Genomic DNA, 18,104 nt, shown 5'->3' on the forward strand with positions numbered 1-18,104 from the left:
TCAAGAGAACACATTGAGGATTCATGAAAGCTGTCTTCTCATCATGGGATGATTCTTTGGTTGAAGCCAAGAATTTATTTTGTGAGTTTAGGTCCAAGAGGCCAGAATTAAGAGAAATGAAAAGAAGTGGGAGAGAGGCATATTTAGGCTTGAGAGAAGGAACAACTACCTAATTACTGGTGTCCACACAGTAATAGAATATTTCCAGGTACATAGATTCATAGGGTAAAAGTCAAGGGATGATTCAGAAATAGAGAATGAAATGGGAAGACTTAAATAGAAAAGATGGCTGTGTTTTGTTTGCTTGTTTGTTTGTTACTTTTTTTTTAGTTTTATTTCTATCTGAGTTAAAATATTTATCCTAAAGAAGTCCACTGACTAATTTGATTATCACTTTTTCATCAGGAAAAACAATAAGGAAATAAATGGGACCTAGCAATAGCAACTACTTAGCCTTGGAGTATAAAAGAGGCTTACCAGGCCAGCAGACTTTCATACTCAAGTAACTCAGTCACCTGCAAACAAACCCAGAAGCTCAACCTACCAACACCATGGTCAGTTCCTGTTGTGGCTCCACCTGCTGTGGTCCAAGCTGTGGCTCTGGCTGCTGCCGGCCCAGCTGCTGTATTTCTAGCTGCTGCCGCCCCACCTGCTGTGGGTCCAGCTGCTGCCAGCCCTGCTGCCGCCCCTGCTGCTGTATTTCTAGCTGTTGTCGCCCCAGCTGCTGTGGGTCCAGCTGCTGCCAACCTTGCTGCTGCCGCCCTACCTGCTGCATAACTAGCTGCTGTCGCCCCAGCTGCTGCCAGCCCTGCTGCTGTCCCCCCTGTTGTTGTATTTCTAGCTGTTGTCGCCCCAGCTGCTGCCAGCCTTGCTGCCGCCCCACGTGCTGTATTTCTAGCTGCTGCCAACCTTGCTGCCGCCCTACCTGCTGCACATCTAGCTGTTGCCAGCCCTGCTGCTGCCGCCCCACCTGCTGTACTTCTAGCTGCTGCCAGCCTTGCTGCTGCCGCCCCACCTGCTGCCATATTACCTGCTGCAGAACCAACTGTTGCAGACCAGCCTGCTGTGGGACTTCTTGCTGCTGAGCTCTCACACCTCTGTTCAATTGCCCACCATTCCTAACTAATGTCAGCCACCACCTCCCTTCTTCCTTCTTGCTTCAGGGCAAGGAGAGCTTTCATGGCAATCCAATAGGAAACAATCCACACCTTGATTTCTGCAATGATTAGTTTTCTGTTTGCCTCCTTGTTCTACATGGATATCAAAGTTTTATCTCATTGAACTCCATCAACTCAAAATCTTGCCTATTCTCTTAAATCCTCAGGAACTTCCTTCCTCAGCTTTGGTCACAAAACTTGGCTCTGTGACAGGAACGTCATTGCTCATGTTTTTAGCTCACAACAAGATTTGAATACAAAGATTCTCAAGGTGTTTCTTGTCCAGATTCCCTCTCCTAACCGTTGCTTTTGTCTTATTGTTTGTCAAATTGCAAATAAAACTTCTAGACAAGTGATGAATTCTTTGTCTTGGCTAATTTTGTCTTTTTATATGTTCTTTGTCAATTTTTTAAAATATTATTTTATTTGGTCATTTTCATACATTATTCATTGGAAACAGAGATCATTTTCTTTTCCTCCCCCCTCCTCCCGCCACCCCTCCCCTAGCCCATGCGCAATTCCACTGGGTATCACATGTGTCCTTGCTCCGAACCCATTTCCATGTTGTTGGTATTTACATTAGGGTGTTCATTTAGAGTCTCTCCTCAATCATACCCTCCAATTCTTGAACAATTTTTTAAAATCACTGAATTGTCATTTCAAAGAGTCTTCAGGTGCCATTTAGTATAATATGGGCTCCAAAGGAATGCTATCATGCACTTGACATGTGGTCATCCAGTCTCTACACTTTACAGAGTGTTTTGTGAAAAGTCTATAAAGTTTGTTATTATTCTTTTTTCCCAAATAATTCACCATATTTGCACACCAATTATCCTCCATCCGCGGAGATTTTTTCATGTGATTGTATGATTTACACTCAGAAAAAGCCTTGAACAAAATACAACACCCATTCCTATTGAAAACACCAGAAAGTAAAGGAATAGAAGGACCTTTACTAAAAATAATAAACAGTATATATCTAAAACAATCAACAAACATCATCTGCAAAGGGAATAAACTAGTAGCCTTCTCAATAAGATCAGGAGTGAAACAAGAATGCCCATTATCATCTCTATTATTTAACATTGTATTAGTAACACTAACTGTAGCGATTAAAGAAGAAGGAATTGAAGGTATTAAAATGATTTTTTCTTTATCTAATGGATTTTGGAGAATCCTATGGTTTCATTTCCAGTTAATTTTTATTTGCCTCTCCATGTACCCTTACTAATTATTATTTTCATTGCATTGTGATCTGAGAAGGTTGCATTTATTATTTCTGCTTTATTGCACTTGTTTGCAATATTTTTATGACCTAATACATGATCAATTTTTGTGAATGTATCATGTGCGGCTGAAAAGAAGATGCATTCCTTTTGGTCCCTATTTATTTTTCTCCACATGTCTAATAACTCTATTTTTCTATAATTTCATTCACTTCTCTTACCTCTTACTTATTTATTTTTTGGTTTGATTTATCAGGTCTCCCACTAATATAGTTTTTCTATCTATTTCATCCTTGAGCTCCACTAGTTTCTCCTTTAGAAATTTGGATGCTATGCCATTTGGAGCATACATGTTGAGTACTGATAGTTCCTCATTGTTTATACTCCCTTTTATCAGGATGCAATTATCATACCTATCCCTTTTAATCAGATCTATTTTACTTTGGCTTTGTTATATATCATGATTGTGACTCCTGCCTTCATTTTATCAGTTGATGCCCAGTAGATTTGGCTCCATCCTCTTACTTTGACCCTATGTGTATCTACCTTCCTCATGTGTGTTTCTTGTAGAGAGCATATGGTAGGGTATTGGATTCTTATGCACTCTATTATTCGCTTGCTCTAATGGATTGGCTCTAAATTCTCTGCTCTAATGGATTGGATTGTTCTTCCCTCTTTGGATGAATTTCAATGAACATACGAGTTGAGTATTTTTTAATCTCTAGTTGCATGTATATGCACATATATATCCTTATATATGTGTGCATATACATACAAATACACATATGTACATATATTTATTACTTCATTGTTTATAGTACCTTTTAGTAAGATGTAATTGCCTTCCTTATATATTTTAATCAGATCAATTTTTTTACTTCAGCTTTGTCTGATATCTGGATTGCTACTCCTGATTTTTTTTATTTTAATTATGCATAATAAATTCTGTTCCAATCTTTAATCTGTTTGTGTCACCCTTCCTCAAATGAGTTTCTTGTAAACAACATATAGTAGGATTCTGGTTTTTAATACAGTGTGCTATTTGCTTCCATTTTATGGGTAAGTTTGTCTTATTCACATTTATGATTACTGTGTATTGTCTTCTCTCTTATTTTCCCCTTTTTATCTTTCTCTATTCCCTTTCACTCCATTCTTCCTCACCAGTGTTTTGCTTTTTATCATTCCCATTCACATTTCCCTCCAATTATCTCCCCCTTCCCTTATCTTATTGCCTTTCTATTTCTCTGTAGGGTAAGATAGTATTCCATATGCCAATGAGTACATTATTCTTAGTAGTAGAGCAGGTAAAAGGAATATACTTAGAAAGATAGTGGGGAAGTAAGTTGTAATCAGCTTACTTCCCCACTATCTTTCTAAGTATATTCCTTTTACCTGCTCTACTACTAATATGTTTCTAAGTATATTCCTTTTACCTGCTCTACTACTAAGAATAATATTCAAGAAGTAGAGATACCCTCTTTCCATGTAGAAGGACAAACCTTTTTCCTCAATTAGGAAATAGTCAAGTGGTATGAATAGGCAGTTCTCAGATGAAGAAATCAAAACTATCAATAATGACATGAAAACTTGTTCTAAATCCCTCCTTATTAGATAAATGAAACTGAAAGCAACTCTGAGGTACCACTTTACACCTGGAAGATTGGTCAATATGGCATCAAAGGAAAGTGACAAATGTTGGAGGGGATGTGGCAGAATTGGGACACTCATACACTGCTGGTGGAGTTGTGAATTGATCCAACCATTCTGGAGGGCAATTTGGAATTGTGCCCAAAGGGCTTTAAAAGATTACATACCCTTTGATCCAGCCACACCACTGCTGGATTTGTACTCCAAAGAGATAAGAGGGAAAAATACTTGTACAAAAATATTCATAGTCACACTCTCTGTGGTAGCAAAAATTGGAAAATGAGGGGGTCTCCATCGATTGGGGAATGACTGAAAAAATTGTGGTATCTGATGGTGATGGAATACTAATGTGTAGAAAGGAATAATGAACTGGAGGATTTCTATGTGAACTGGAAATATCTCAAAGAATTGATGTAGACTCCCTGGTGACCTTTGGAAAATGGCTACTTTTGTAGAGCTCAAAGTAGTTTTAAAGGATATACTGGAAAAAAAGAGGTGTATTGGACCACTTAAGAGCAAAGATCTGAGCTGAAGTTTTTGATGCACTAGATGATCAAGGTGAAAAACTTCCATCACTGTCTCATGAAAACCTTCCAATTAATGAATTAATTTGGGAGTATTTGGAATTCAACAAATATAAGTATTCAGCATCTGTTCTTATAGCTGAATCTGGTTATACAGAAATGCCATTGGAAAGACAATTTCTCATTAAGGAATTAACTATATTTGAAAATTCAAATGCAAAACCAGTACCTCTTTTATATGGTATTATATCTCATTTCTTACATGCAAGTAAAGACGGCATCCAAACCACTTTCATGAAAGGATCTTCACTCCAGCCTCCAAGATGAAACTTTGACAGGTAGTTCAATGAAAAAAAAACATGAGATGTGTATGTGCCTTTAGAAAAGTGAAGGATAACGATCACTAATACAGAAGATCATCATGTTTCTCAAGCTGTGAAGAATGATAGGTTTCATTTGGTGCAAATATTCATCATTTAATTTCCCTGCAGGTATGTTAAATTGCTATTTATTGTCACAAGATAACAATATACAAGTAATATGTGTATTTTGTAGAAATGCAAGTTTTTGGAACCTGTTTAGCCATCTCATGTGTTTCTACATTTATGAATAAAGGTTAACTAAGTTTATTAAATTTGAATTGAAAAAGATAGGCATTTTATTTTTAGGCAATATTTTAGAAGATTCCAAACTAGTAGAAGATGAAAATGCATTCATTTGCCATGAAACTCTCCTCTTTCCCTTTCTTGTTCCTCCTGGAAAACAGAACTATAGTATACATCACAGTGTGTTTTTCAGTGTACTTCATTCAGTATATTTACTCCTCCATCTAAAATTATGTTACATAGCAAAATTCATTTAAAATACATATAAATGTGGAACAAATTTGAAGTGTAATGGTTACTTTAAAATATATTAAAACAAGAAAACCTTTGCTTAATCAGTAATTTTTGAAATATATGGTTATTTTCCAGTGAGCTGTTGGCTTTTTTTTCAGTTTTTAATAGTTAAGGATTTTAAAATTCTTTGAATATAAAGTTTTAATTACTCACCAATCTCCTTGAAAGTTTAAGATGCTTTTTTTTGAAAAGGTTAATCTAGAGATTGGACAAGAACTAGCTCTTTAAATTTCCATTAAGTAAAACAAAGGGCTATTTTGTAGTATGGAAAGTGTAGGCAATGTAGAGACAGGCTTTGGGTTAACCTACCAGGATGTGTCTACCTGTTAAGAAGATGGTACTATTTAGCCTTTATATAGCTAAATACCTCAATAGTACATTTTAAAGATGAAATGTCCAAGTATCTACCCTGTATTCACAAACTTTAAAAGTTTTCATTAAAATTTATTTTGGCTTCAAAATACGAAGTACTTTGAAATTTTCTTGTAAAATAAACCCTTCTAAAATATGTTTTCTCAGGGCAGCTGGGTAGCTCAGTGGATTGAGAGCCAGGCCTAGAGATGGGAGGTCCTAGGTTCAAATCTGGCCTCAGCCACTTCCCAGCTGTGTAACCCTGGGCAATTCACTTGACCCCCATTACCTAGCCCTTACCACTCTTCTGCCTTAGAGCCAATACACAGTATTGACTCCAAGACGGAAGGTAAGGGTTTTTAAAAAAATAAAAAAAAATGCTTTCTCCTATATTTATTAGAGCAGTTACATGCTTAATGTGGAGTTAACATATTTTCCCAGTTGCTCTAAAATGTGTATCTGATTATTACAGAATATGATACCTGACCAACAGAAGCTACATATGCAATCTAATAAAAGTAAAATTTTGAAAAGTATATTTTTGTTCTAGAGAACTTTTAGCCTTAACTGTAAACCCTTGTTTATTAGGGAAAGTATTAAGGGCTTTATTTATTTCAGGCAAGACTCCAATTGAAAATACTTTGTACTGATTTTATATTTGGTGATAAGAGATAATGTTTAGTGCTTTGAGATTAACAGATCAAAAGTGTAACCAGAATACAAAAATAAATAGTATCCTTAGCCATAATCTTATAAATCTTTAGATTTTAAGTAGATCGGTTTACTGAAAAGTTAAGGATTTCATGTATAACTGATCTAATAAAACCATATAAATGCAAGAGTATCATAAGAATTAGTTTTAAAATAAAATTTGTACTGTCTGATTACAATTATGAGTTCCATTGTATGTGGGAATTTAAAATGTCTGGATTCTTCCCAGAAGGTTAACTTCAGACTTCAAAGATGTTGGCAGTGAACACTGAATTTACCTCGGGATTTTCAATCATGTAAGATTATATATATTCAATGAAAATTGAGTACTGTAATTTTGGTACAGATGTCAAAATGGCAAAAAAGAAACTAAATAGAATTGTGTTGAATAGAATCTAGTGCTTTTGGATGCAATGTTCTGTAACAATTTTTATACTAAGATGACTGATAATTTAAATGTATCTTTCAATAAATGAGGTTAAAGTACCTTAAAAAAAAAGAATTGATATAGAACAAAAAGCAGAACCAGGAAAACACTGTACACAGTGACTGATAGTTTGTGGCACAATTGAATGTAATAGACTTTTCTACTAATAACAATGCAGTGATCCAGGACAACACCAAGGAACTTATGAGAATGAATGCTATCCACATTCAGGAAAAGAATTGCGGGAATAGAAATGCAGAAGAAAAACATATGATTGATCATGTGTTTTTATGGGGATATGATGGGAGTTTTGGCTTCAAAACTCTATTATAAATATGAATAATATGTAAATAGGTTTTGAACAATGATACATGTATAATCCAATGGAATTGCTTGTCAGCTCCTGGAGGGGGGAGGGAAGAGAGGTGGGAAAAATCATGAATCATGTAACCATGGAAAAATCTTCTAAATAAATAATTTCTAACAAAAATATTAAAAGAGATGAAACTATGAAAAAAATTAAAAAATTAACTTTCTGTAGATAAAAAAGAAATAGAAACATTTGACCTTAATAAGTTTCTTAAAGTTTATCTTTCTTATTTACCTTTTTAGGCTTCTCTTGGGGTCTCATGGTTGGACTTAAAATTTTTTGTTTAGGTCTTTCTTATTTCTCACAAATTCTTGAGAATCTTCTCTCTTATTCTATGTCCATTTTCCACCCTGAAACAATATGCTCAGTTCTGCTGGGTAGTTGACTCTGGGCTGTAAACCCAGATCATTTGTCTTCCTGAATATCATATTGCATGCCTTCTGATCCATCAATGTAGAAACTGTTAGGTCCTGTATCATCCCGATTGCAGCTCCATTCTATTTAAATGATTCCTTTCTGGATATTTACATAATTTTCTCCTTGGCTTCGGGGCTCTTGAATTTAGCTACTACATTCATGGAAGTTGTCATTTAAGGATTTCGTTCTGGAGGTGATCTATGAATTCTTTCAATTTCAACTTTATTTTCTTGTTCAAGGATATCTGAGCAGTTTTCTTTGGTAATTCTTTGTATTATTATGTCCAGACTTTTTTTCTTGATCAAGGCTTTCAGGTAGTTCAATAATTCTCAAATTGTCTCTCCTGGATCTATTTTCCAGGTGAGATATTTTTTTCAATAAGATGTTTCATGTTTTCATCTGTTTTTTTCTAAATTCTTTTGATTTTGATTGTTGTTTCTTGATGTCTCATGAAGTCATTAGTTTCTAGTTGCTCAATTCTAATTTTTAGGGCCTGATTTTCCTCCATCTGCTTTTGGGTCTCCCTTTTCATTTCTTCCATTTCTCTTTTCCACTTTTCCTCTGCCTCTCTTAATTGTTTTTGTTTAATTGTTTGTCTTCTGCCTTGGAACCAATAAAGGCAGAAGACCAGTAAGGGCTAGGCAATAGGGGTTAAATGACTTACCCAGGGTCACACAGCTAAGAAGTATCTGAGGCCAGATGTGAACCTAGGACCTCCCATATGTAGGCCTGGTTCTCAATCCACTGAAATTTTTGCTTAACGGTGTTCTAAATTCCTCCTGATTAGAGAAATGCAAATCAAAACAACTCTGAGGTAATACCTCACACCTAGCAGATTGACAATATGACAGTAAAGGAAAATAATAAATGTTGTTGGGGAAGTGGCAAAATTGGGACACTAATGCATTGCTGGTGAAGTTGTGATTTGATTCAACCATTCCAGGAGGCAATTTGGAATTATGCCTAAAGGATATTAACAGATTAAATACTCTTTGATCTAACAATACTATTATTAGATTTATACCCCAAAGAGCTAATAATGAAAAATGTTTGTACAAAAATATTTATAGTTGTGCTCCCTGTGATGGCAAAAATTGGAAAATGAGGGAGTGTCCCTCGATCAGGAAATGGCTAAACAAATTGTGGTATATAATGGTGATGGAATGCTATTGTGCTATATGGAACAATAAACTGTTGAATTTCCTTAGGAACTGGAAAGAATTCCATGAACTGATGCAGAGTGAAATGAGGAGAGTCAGGAGAACATTGTATACAGAAACTTAAACATTGTAGAACAATTAAATGTAATTGACTTTGCTTAATGATAAGAATGCAATGATCCAGGACAACCCTGAGGGACTTATAGGAAAGAATGCAAACCACATTAAGAGAAAAAACTGTTGGAGTAGAAAGGGAGAAAAACACATGATTTATCATATCCTTATATGGGTATAGGATTTGGGGTTTTGGTTTTTAAAAGATTACTCTATTACAAAAATGAATAATATGGAAATAAGTATTGAATGATGATACATGTATAATCCAGTGTAACTGCTTGTTGGTTTTGGGAGGGGGTAGGATAAGGAGAAGGAAAGAACATAAATCATGTAACCATGGAAAAATATTTGAAAATAATAAAGAAAAAATAAATATTGATAGCTTGTAAAGCTTAAATAAAAATACTGATGATATGCAAAGTCATTCTATTGCTCATTATTACCTCAATTCAAACTCATATCATCCATAGTTTTAGCTTTTTTCACTAGAGAAATCAAACCAATTCATGGAAATGCTTTTAAGTTTCATCATCTTCCTACTCAAAGAATTATGCTCTATAATTGCTAAGGTACCTGCAATTCTTAAGAGAATAAGACTTTGATTACTCGATAGCTTATTCCAAGCCAAAAGAGAAAGCTTCCAGATCCTTCTTACTACTCAGATTCCCGGTTTCTTTTCTGACTCATAACTAATAGTTCCCAATCATTTGATAACTATCAGGGTTTTGAATATCATTTTATGCTAGACCCATAGAGATAAACCCTACTTTTCCTCAAACCCTTAAATCCCTCCTTAAATCTTTCATAACTTTTCTCTTCCATCCCTTCATCTCAAAATCTTATGTCACTGAAAAGATAATGAGACCATTCACCAAGAACCCCTCTTCTAAGTTCCTTATACTCTCATATTAATAAGATGCTCTCCTCCACTCTTTCCCCTTTCATTTTTGTCTCACATGAAAAGGTGATTCTTCTCATCAAGGCAAATGGTTCTACATTCACAAATTATACCACTTCCAGCCTTCTTCTTAAGTACAATGCTTCATTATTACCTCCCCTATATCTTCCTTATCTCCAATATCTTCTTCTCTGATGTCTGCTTCACTGCAGACTAGAAAAATGTCTACATCTCACTATCCTTAAAAAAACCTTTAGGGGGACTTCCAGGTAAGCATGGCAGCAGTCTAAACACGGGTCACTTTCTCTCCCCAACACACACTGATAAAGACTACCCCAAAAGATCTTAAAAATCATTTTCAGAAGAACAGAAGAACTATACAGTAGGGCGCAGCATTGAAGGTATGTGGGATTGGAGCTTTTCCAATCTATAAGAGGGTGAAAAAGTGTCTACCTAAACACAAGCCAATCCACCCTCTCCTACCCCACCTATGGAGCCAGAGCCAGAGCCAAAGCATGCCAGAATGAGCGAGTGAGGGGAACTTCTAGAGTGAGCAAGGGGCACCTCTAGATCCTTGGGAGCTAACTAGGACCTCCAGGGACCTACCCCTAAAAGCAGCTAGACCAGAAACCCAGGCGGCCAGGAGAGAGCAGACCTTGAGCACCTCTGGGAAGGTAGCACAGAGAAGAGCTGCAAAGGACTGTGGAGATTTGAGAGCTTGCCTCAGGCAAAATCCTTGCTCCTTAACTCCATACACAGAGAACCTTCCCAGTTCACTCAGATTTCTGACTAAAGAGGGAAGGAAAAACATCCATGAAAATGGCTAATTGTGCACAGGAGCCTCAAAATACTTCCAAAAAACTAACAAACAAACAAACAAAAAAAGACAGTAACCCTCGAGAATTTTTACGGAGGAAAAACCCAGGCTACAGAGGAAATACTGGATGAAATTCAAACAAAGGCAAAACCCTCTAAAAATGAAAATTGTCCACAAGTACTGGAAGAATTTCAATTGGAGCTTATCAAAAAGATGGAAGCCTTCTGGTTTCAGAAGTAGGAAATGGTTCAAATACAAAAGAAGAAATCATAGCTGAATACCAAAAGGTTAAAGCAGAAAACCAAAAGATTATGGAAGAAAACCAGGCCTTAAGGACCAGGATTGAGCAACTGGAAACCAACGATCTTGCAAAACAGCAAGAATTAATAAAGCAAAATCAAAAGACTGACAAAATAGAAGAAAACATAAAATATCTCACTGACAAGGTGACAGATCAGGAAAACAGAGGAAGGAGAGACAATTTGAGAATCATTGGTCTGTCTGAAAAGCTAGAAATAAACAGAAATCTTGACATCATAATACAAGTTATCATCCAAGAAAACTGCACTGAAGTTCTTGAACAAGGGGTCAAAATCGATGTTTAAAGAATCCATAGAACACCCTCTACACTAAACCTCCAGAAAACAACTCCCAGAAATGTAATTGTCAAATTCCAGAGCTTTGAAGCTAAGGAGAAAATCCTACAAGAAGCCAAAAAGAAACAATTCAGATACCAAGGAGCACCAATCAGGATCACACAAGACCTGGCAGCTTCCATACTAAAGGGCCTTAAGGCCTGGAACACGATATTCAGAAAGGCAAGAGAACTGGGTCTTCAACCAAGAATCACCTATCCATCAAAACTGACTATATACTTCCAGGGGAAAGTATGGGCATTCAACAAAATAGAAGATTTCCTGGTATTTGTAAAGAAAAGACCAGAGCTATGTGGAAAGTTTGACATCCAAACACAAAGATCAAGAGAAACATGGAAAGGTAAATAAGAAAGAGAAGGAAAAGGAGAAAAATGTTTTTTTTTAATAAAAACTCTCTTCTTTAAGGGCTACAAATAGATCAAATTATATATATTAATATATAGGGGAAATGTTATTTGTAACTCTCAAAAATCTTTTCATTATTATAATAAATAGAGGAATCATTCGAAAGAAAAGATTGGTGTATTAAGGACTATAAAATTATATGCAAAAAAAGGGTGGGGGAGAATCGATGATGGTACCAAGAGATACTTGAAGATATAAAATAAATAGAATATGCTTTGTCACACAAAGATACACATGGGAAGGGGAGGGGAAGAATAGTTTTATAAGAGGAAGAGGAAGAGAGTGCTAATACGTAATACTCAAACATTACTCTCAGTGAAATCAACTCTGAGAGGGAAGAGCATCTAGATCCATTGGGATCTTGAATTCTATCTTATCCTACAGTGTAAGTGAGAAGGGAAAATTAAGGGGGGTTAGGGGGGAGGGAGTTCAAAAAAAAAAGGAGAGAAGGAGAGGGGTGAGGGAACTTAACAGACCCTAAAAAAACAAGAAGGGAACAAAAAGGGAGGGGCCAGAAAGGGAAGCATATCAAGGGAGGGGAATAAGGGAATTGACTAAAAGTAAACCACTGGGTTAAAAGGATATAGCAAAAGAAGAAAGGACAGAACTAGGAGAGGATATCAAAATGCTAGGGAATTCAAAAGTGACAATCATAACTTTGAACATGAATGGGATGAACTGACCCATAAAACATAGAATAATAGGAGAGTGGATTAGAATCCAGAATCCTACCATTTGTTGTCTATGAGAAACACACATGAGGCAAGTAGATACTCACAAGGTCAGAATTAAAGGGTGGAGAAAGACCTATTGGGCCTCAACTGACAGAAAGAAGACAGGAGTTTCAATCATGATATCTGACAAAGTCAAAGTAAAAATAGATGTTATTAAAAGGGATAGGGAAAGTAAATACATCCTGATAAAAGGAAGTATAGATAATGAGGAAATATCACTAATCAACATGTATGTACTCAATGGTATAGCACCCAAATTTCTAATGAAGAAACTAGTAGAATTGAAGGAGGAAATAGATAGTAAAACTATACTAGTGGGAGACCTGAACCTACCACTATCAAATTTATATAAATTAAATAAAAAAATAAGAATGAGGTAAAGGAGGTGAATGAAATCTTAGAAAAATTAGAGTTAATAGATATATAGATAAAAATAAATAGGGACAAAAAGGAATACACCTTCTTTTCAGCAGCACGTGGCACATTCACAAAGATTGACCATATACTAGGTCATAAAAACATGGCATACAACTGCTGAAAAGCAGAAGTAATAAATGCAACCTTTTCAAATTATAAGGAAATTTTAAAAAATGATCAGTAAGTATACATGGAGAGCCAAATAAAAAATTAATTGGAAATTAAATAATATGATTCTCCAAAATCATTCTCTTTCAGTTAAAGAAAATTCTCTTTCAGTTAAAGAAATCATATCACTGATAATCAGAGAGATGCAAATCAAAACAACTCTGAGATATCACCTCACACCTAGCAGATTGGCCAACACGACAGCTATGGAAAGTAATGAATGCTGGAGGGCATGTGGCAAAGTCAGGACCTTAATTCATTGCTGGTGGAGTTGTGAATTGATGCACCATTCTGGAGGGCAATTTGGAACTATACCCAAAGGGAGATAAAAGACTGCCTACCTTTTGACCCAGCCATAACAGTGCTGGGTTTGTACCCTAAAGAGATAATAAAGAAAAAGACATGTACAAGAATATTCATAGCTGTGCTCTTTGTGGTGGCAAAAATCTAGAAAATGAGGGGATGCCCTTCAATTGGGGAATGGCTAAACAAATTGTGGTATATCTTGGTGATGGAATACTATTGTGCTCAAAGGAATAATGAAGTGGAGGAATTCCATGGGGACTGGAAAAACCTCCAGGAAGTGATGCAGAGCAAAAAGAGCAGAACCAGGAGAACATTGTACACAGAGACTGATATGCTGTGGTACAATCGAACATAATGGACTTCTCCATTAGTGTCAATGCAATGTCCCTGAACAATCTGCAGGGATATATGAGAAAAAACACTATCCACAAGTAGAGGACAAACTGTGGAAGTAAAAACACCAAGGAAAGGCAACTTCTTGACTACAGGGGCCAAGGGCATATGATTGGGGATGTAGACTCTAAATGAAAGTCCTAGTGCAAATACCAACAACATGGAAATAGGTTCGGATCAAGGACACATGTAATACCCAGTGGAATCACGCATCAGCTATGGGAGAGGTGGCGGGAGGGGAGGGAGGGAAAGAAAATGATTTTTTTTATCCAAGGAATAATGTTTGAAATTGACCAAATAAAAAATAATGTTTAATAGAAATTTTAAAAAACCTTCATATATTTTGTTCATCTCCACTATCATCTTATTTTTCTTCACACTCTTTTGGCTGAACTTCTTATGAAATCCATCTACAACCAATACTTCTACTTCATGTCTTCCCATTCTTTTTTTAATTTTCTGCCCTCTAGCTTCTGATTTCATCATTCATTCAAAATGATTCTCTCCAAATTTACCAATGACATCTAAATGGACAAATGTAATGATTTTAAGAAAATGATCCTCGTTATTTGTAACTACTCTATAGCTTTTGGCAATTTCAATAGCCTTCTTTTCACTGATAATCTCTTCTTTCTATATTTTTATAAAATTATTCACCCCTAATACTCTTCCTGCCTCTCAGGAAACTTCTTGGTAACTTTTTATAAATCTTCATTTAACTCATACATGTTAACAATGTGTGTCCCTTAAGACTCTGTCTTGGTCACTTTTCCCTTATCTCTTTATTATTTTACTGGATGATCACATTTCCCATGTCTTCTGTTATTATCTCTCTGCTGATAATTCTCAGATTAGCTTCTTTCTATCAGATGCCATAGAGTCTCTCATCTTTAAATATCTATTGGACATCTTAAATTGAATGTCTTATAGAAATCTTACACTTAATTTTTCCAAAGTTAAACTTGCTATATTTCCCCAAATCTTATCCTGGTAAACTTTTTCTAGCTATTCCCCATACCTTTCACCTAGTACTTTCTTTCTGAGATTACCTCCTTGTAGTTTTTCTGTGTATGTTTTGTTCATGTTGTTTCTTCATATTTTCCTTCATTAGAGAGTGAGAGCTGTTAGGGAAAGAATGTTTAAACTTTTCTTTTTTGGTATCTTCTGTGCTCAGGACAATGAGTGGAACATTAATAAATGCTCATTGAATTCACATGCTGATCTCTGTACATTACTAATAATTAAGCAAAATATGCCCAAAGTATTGTAAAACTGCACATCCTTGAAATCAGCAATATTGCTACTAGGTCTATATACCAAAGCTATCAAAGAAAAATAAAAGGTACCACAAGTAGAAAAATATTGATTGTAGCTCTTTTAATGGTGACCAAAAACTGGAAACTTAGGGGATGGCCAAATATTGAGTAATGGTTGAACTAGTTGTGGTATATGATTGTGATGGAATACTGTTGTTTTGAAAGAAATGATGAAGATGGTTTCAGAAAAATCTCTGAAGAATTATGTGAAGGTATGCCAAGTGAAGGGAGAACAAGCAAACCATCACAGCAAATTTCAATGCTCAAAAACTTAAAGACATAGCAATTCTGATCAATACAATGTTCTACAAAAATTCCAAAGGACTTTTGCTAAAAAAAAATGCACTTTTACACAGAGAATGGTTAGAAGCTGAATGCAAATTGAAACATTTTTTCCATTAATTTTTCCTATAACAGGCAGAGTCAAGATGGCTGCTTAGCAAGCAGCAAAAGTTCAGACCTGGTGGAAGACACTTCCTTAACTGATACAGAATGAATACTCCTAGGGCACCGAAATTCAAGCTGAACAACAGGACAGAAGCGGGGAACCCTCCTTCTGGACTCAAATCAAAAGGTATGTCCCCCAAAAGCCAGAATCTGAGAATACTGAGGGCTAAGGGGAAGTCAGAGGGAAGGTCCCAGGACCCCTCCCCCACAACCCAGAGGGATGAGCCCCCAGCAGCAGCAGGATCCTCTGAGCAGGCAAAGGTGCTGGTTTGGAGGGTCTACCTTGTGAGCAGTGGGGCCCCAGACTCGGAGCATCCAGCTTGGACAGCTGGGAGGAAGCCAGGGACAGACTGGCCGTGGCTGGGTCCCTCCATTGGGCTCCAGTCTCACCGTTGCCTCGGGGCACATACAGACCAATCCAGTTGAACATAATCCTATCAGAACTCCTCAGAGTTTAGGGAGGTGGGCAAAGGCACTTGCAGACAGTGGAGAAGCAGCTGGAGAGAACTGGAGAAAGCCTGGGTGGCCCAGCCTTCCAGGAGTCTTCAGAGCCTCAGAGCTTCATACCACATACAGCCCAACCCAGTTGAACTCAATCAAATCAAAAGCCTCCAGAGGACAGGTAAGCTAACATTCCTCCCTTAGAGACTGTACCAAGAGATCTGACCAAGCTCCAAGAGGGGAGACTGACAGCCCCAAAACCAAAACAAAATGAGAGGAGCAAGAGCACAGCCAAATACGGGGAGCAAAGAAGGGGTAAACTAGAAAAATGTTTCAATTTGCATTCAGCTTCTAACCATTCTCTGTGTAAAAGTGCATTTTTTTTAGCAAAAGTCCTTTGGAATTTTTGTAGAACATTGTATTGATCAGAATTGCTATGTCTTTAAGTTTTTGACAAACAACAGAAAAAGAAGAAAGAAATTACAACAGACAGCTTCTGCACAGGTAATGAGCAAAGAGCAAATGAAACAGAGGGGGAGGGATCAGCAAAGGAAAAATCAGAAATCCCAGCGAATTGGATATAGGCTTTGGAAGAACTCAAAATGCAATTCAAAACACAATTAAGAGAAGCTGAAGACAATTGGGAAAAGAACTTAAAAACTAAGATAAGTCATCTGGAAACAGAAAATAGTGTCTTGAAAGCCAAAATCAACCAGCTGGAAAATGAGGTAAAGCAGATGAAAGATGAGGTGAAGAAGATGAAAGATGACCTCCAAAGAAAATCCGACCAAAAGGAAAAGGACGACCAAAAAACTAAGGATGAAATCCAGTCTTTAAGAACCAGAATACAACAATTAGAATCGAGCGACTTCACAAGGCAGCAGGACTCTATAAAACAAAACTAAAAGAATAAAAAAATTGAGGAAAATATGAAGCATCTCATTCACAAAACAGGATTTAGAAAATTGTTCAAGGAGAGACAATTTAAGAATTATTGGCCTACCAGAAGACCACGACAAAAGAAAAAGCCTGGACATTATATTACAGGAAATTATTAAAGAAAACTGCCCTGAAATCCTTGAACAAGAAGGAAAAGTGGAGATTGATAGAATCCACAAATCACCTCCTGTACTTAGTCCCCAACTGACAACATCCAGGAATGTTATAACCAAATTCAAGAACTATCAGACCAAAGAAAAGATATTACAAGCTGCCAAGAAGAAGTCATTCAGATACCAAGGAACCACAGTAAGGATAACTCAGGATCTGGCTGCATCCACACTGAAAAAAAGAAAGACATGGAATAAGATATTCCAGAAAGCAAGGGAACTAGGTCTACAACCAAGAATCAACTACCCTGCAAAACTGATTATATTCTTACAGGGGAAAGTATGGTCATTCAACAAAATAGAAGAATTTCAAGAATTCGTAAAGAAAAGACCAGACCTGAACATAAAATTTGATGTCCAAGCACAGAACTCAAGAGAATCATCAAAAGGTAATTTAAAAAGAGGGGGAAAAAGAAAAACCAAAAAAAAATTTTTAAGAGACTCAATAAGTTAAAATGATATGTATCCCTATAAGAAAAGAGGTCATTGGTAACTCTTAAAAACTGTTGTTATTACCTGGGCAGCAAAAAGAAGTATACTTAGAGGGAACAGCAACAAACTGTATAGGGTGAAAGGACAAGACATAAATAGGTATATAGATATATGCATGCAAAAATACATATGCATGAGTATGCATATATATATATATATAACTAGTGCTTTAAAATAGGCTAATATTAAAAGAAATGGGAAAAGAAACAAATGGGGGTAAATTTATATGTCATAAAGAAGCTCATGGTTGGAGGGGGGAGAACATCAATACACTGAAAGGGTAAAGGGGTCGGAGACAGGAAATACTCAACTATTATATACTTTGAAAGTGACTCAAAGAGGGAAAAACAATCCAATCCATTGGGGGCAGAGAATAGATTTGCACCCTATAGGGGAGTAGAAGGGTAACAAATGGTCTGGTGGGGAGGGAAGCAGTACAAGAGAGGGAGGGAGTGGGGGGTTAATTTTAGAAAGACTACAGGGAAAATAAGGGGGGAAT

General features: G+C 36.4%; 1 protein-coding gene across 1 annotated transcript; it reads left to right on the top strand.

Moving 5' to 3' along the window:
* Positions 1 to 534: 534 nt before the first annotated feature.
* Positions 535 to 1,449, top strand: LOC130457220 (keratin-associated protein 9-1-like). The gene has a single exon (XM_056816772.1). It carries the CDS (start codon positions 552 to 554, stop codon positions 1,083 to 1,085), a length of 534 nt encoding a protein of 177 aa, XP_056672750.1. The 5' UTR covers positions 535 to 551; the 3' UTR covers positions 1,086 to 1,449.
* Positions 1,450 to 18,104: the final 16,655 nt, after the last annotated feature.

This window comes from Monodelphis domestica, chromosome 2, assembly GCF_027887165.1.
Source record: "Monodelphis domestica isolate mMonDom1 chromosome 2, mMonDom1.pri, whole genome shotgun sequence".
In the NCBI taxonomy this organism is placed as follows: Eukaryota; Metazoa; Chordata; class Mammalia; order Didelphimorphia; family Didelphidae; genus Monodelphis; species Monodelphis domestica.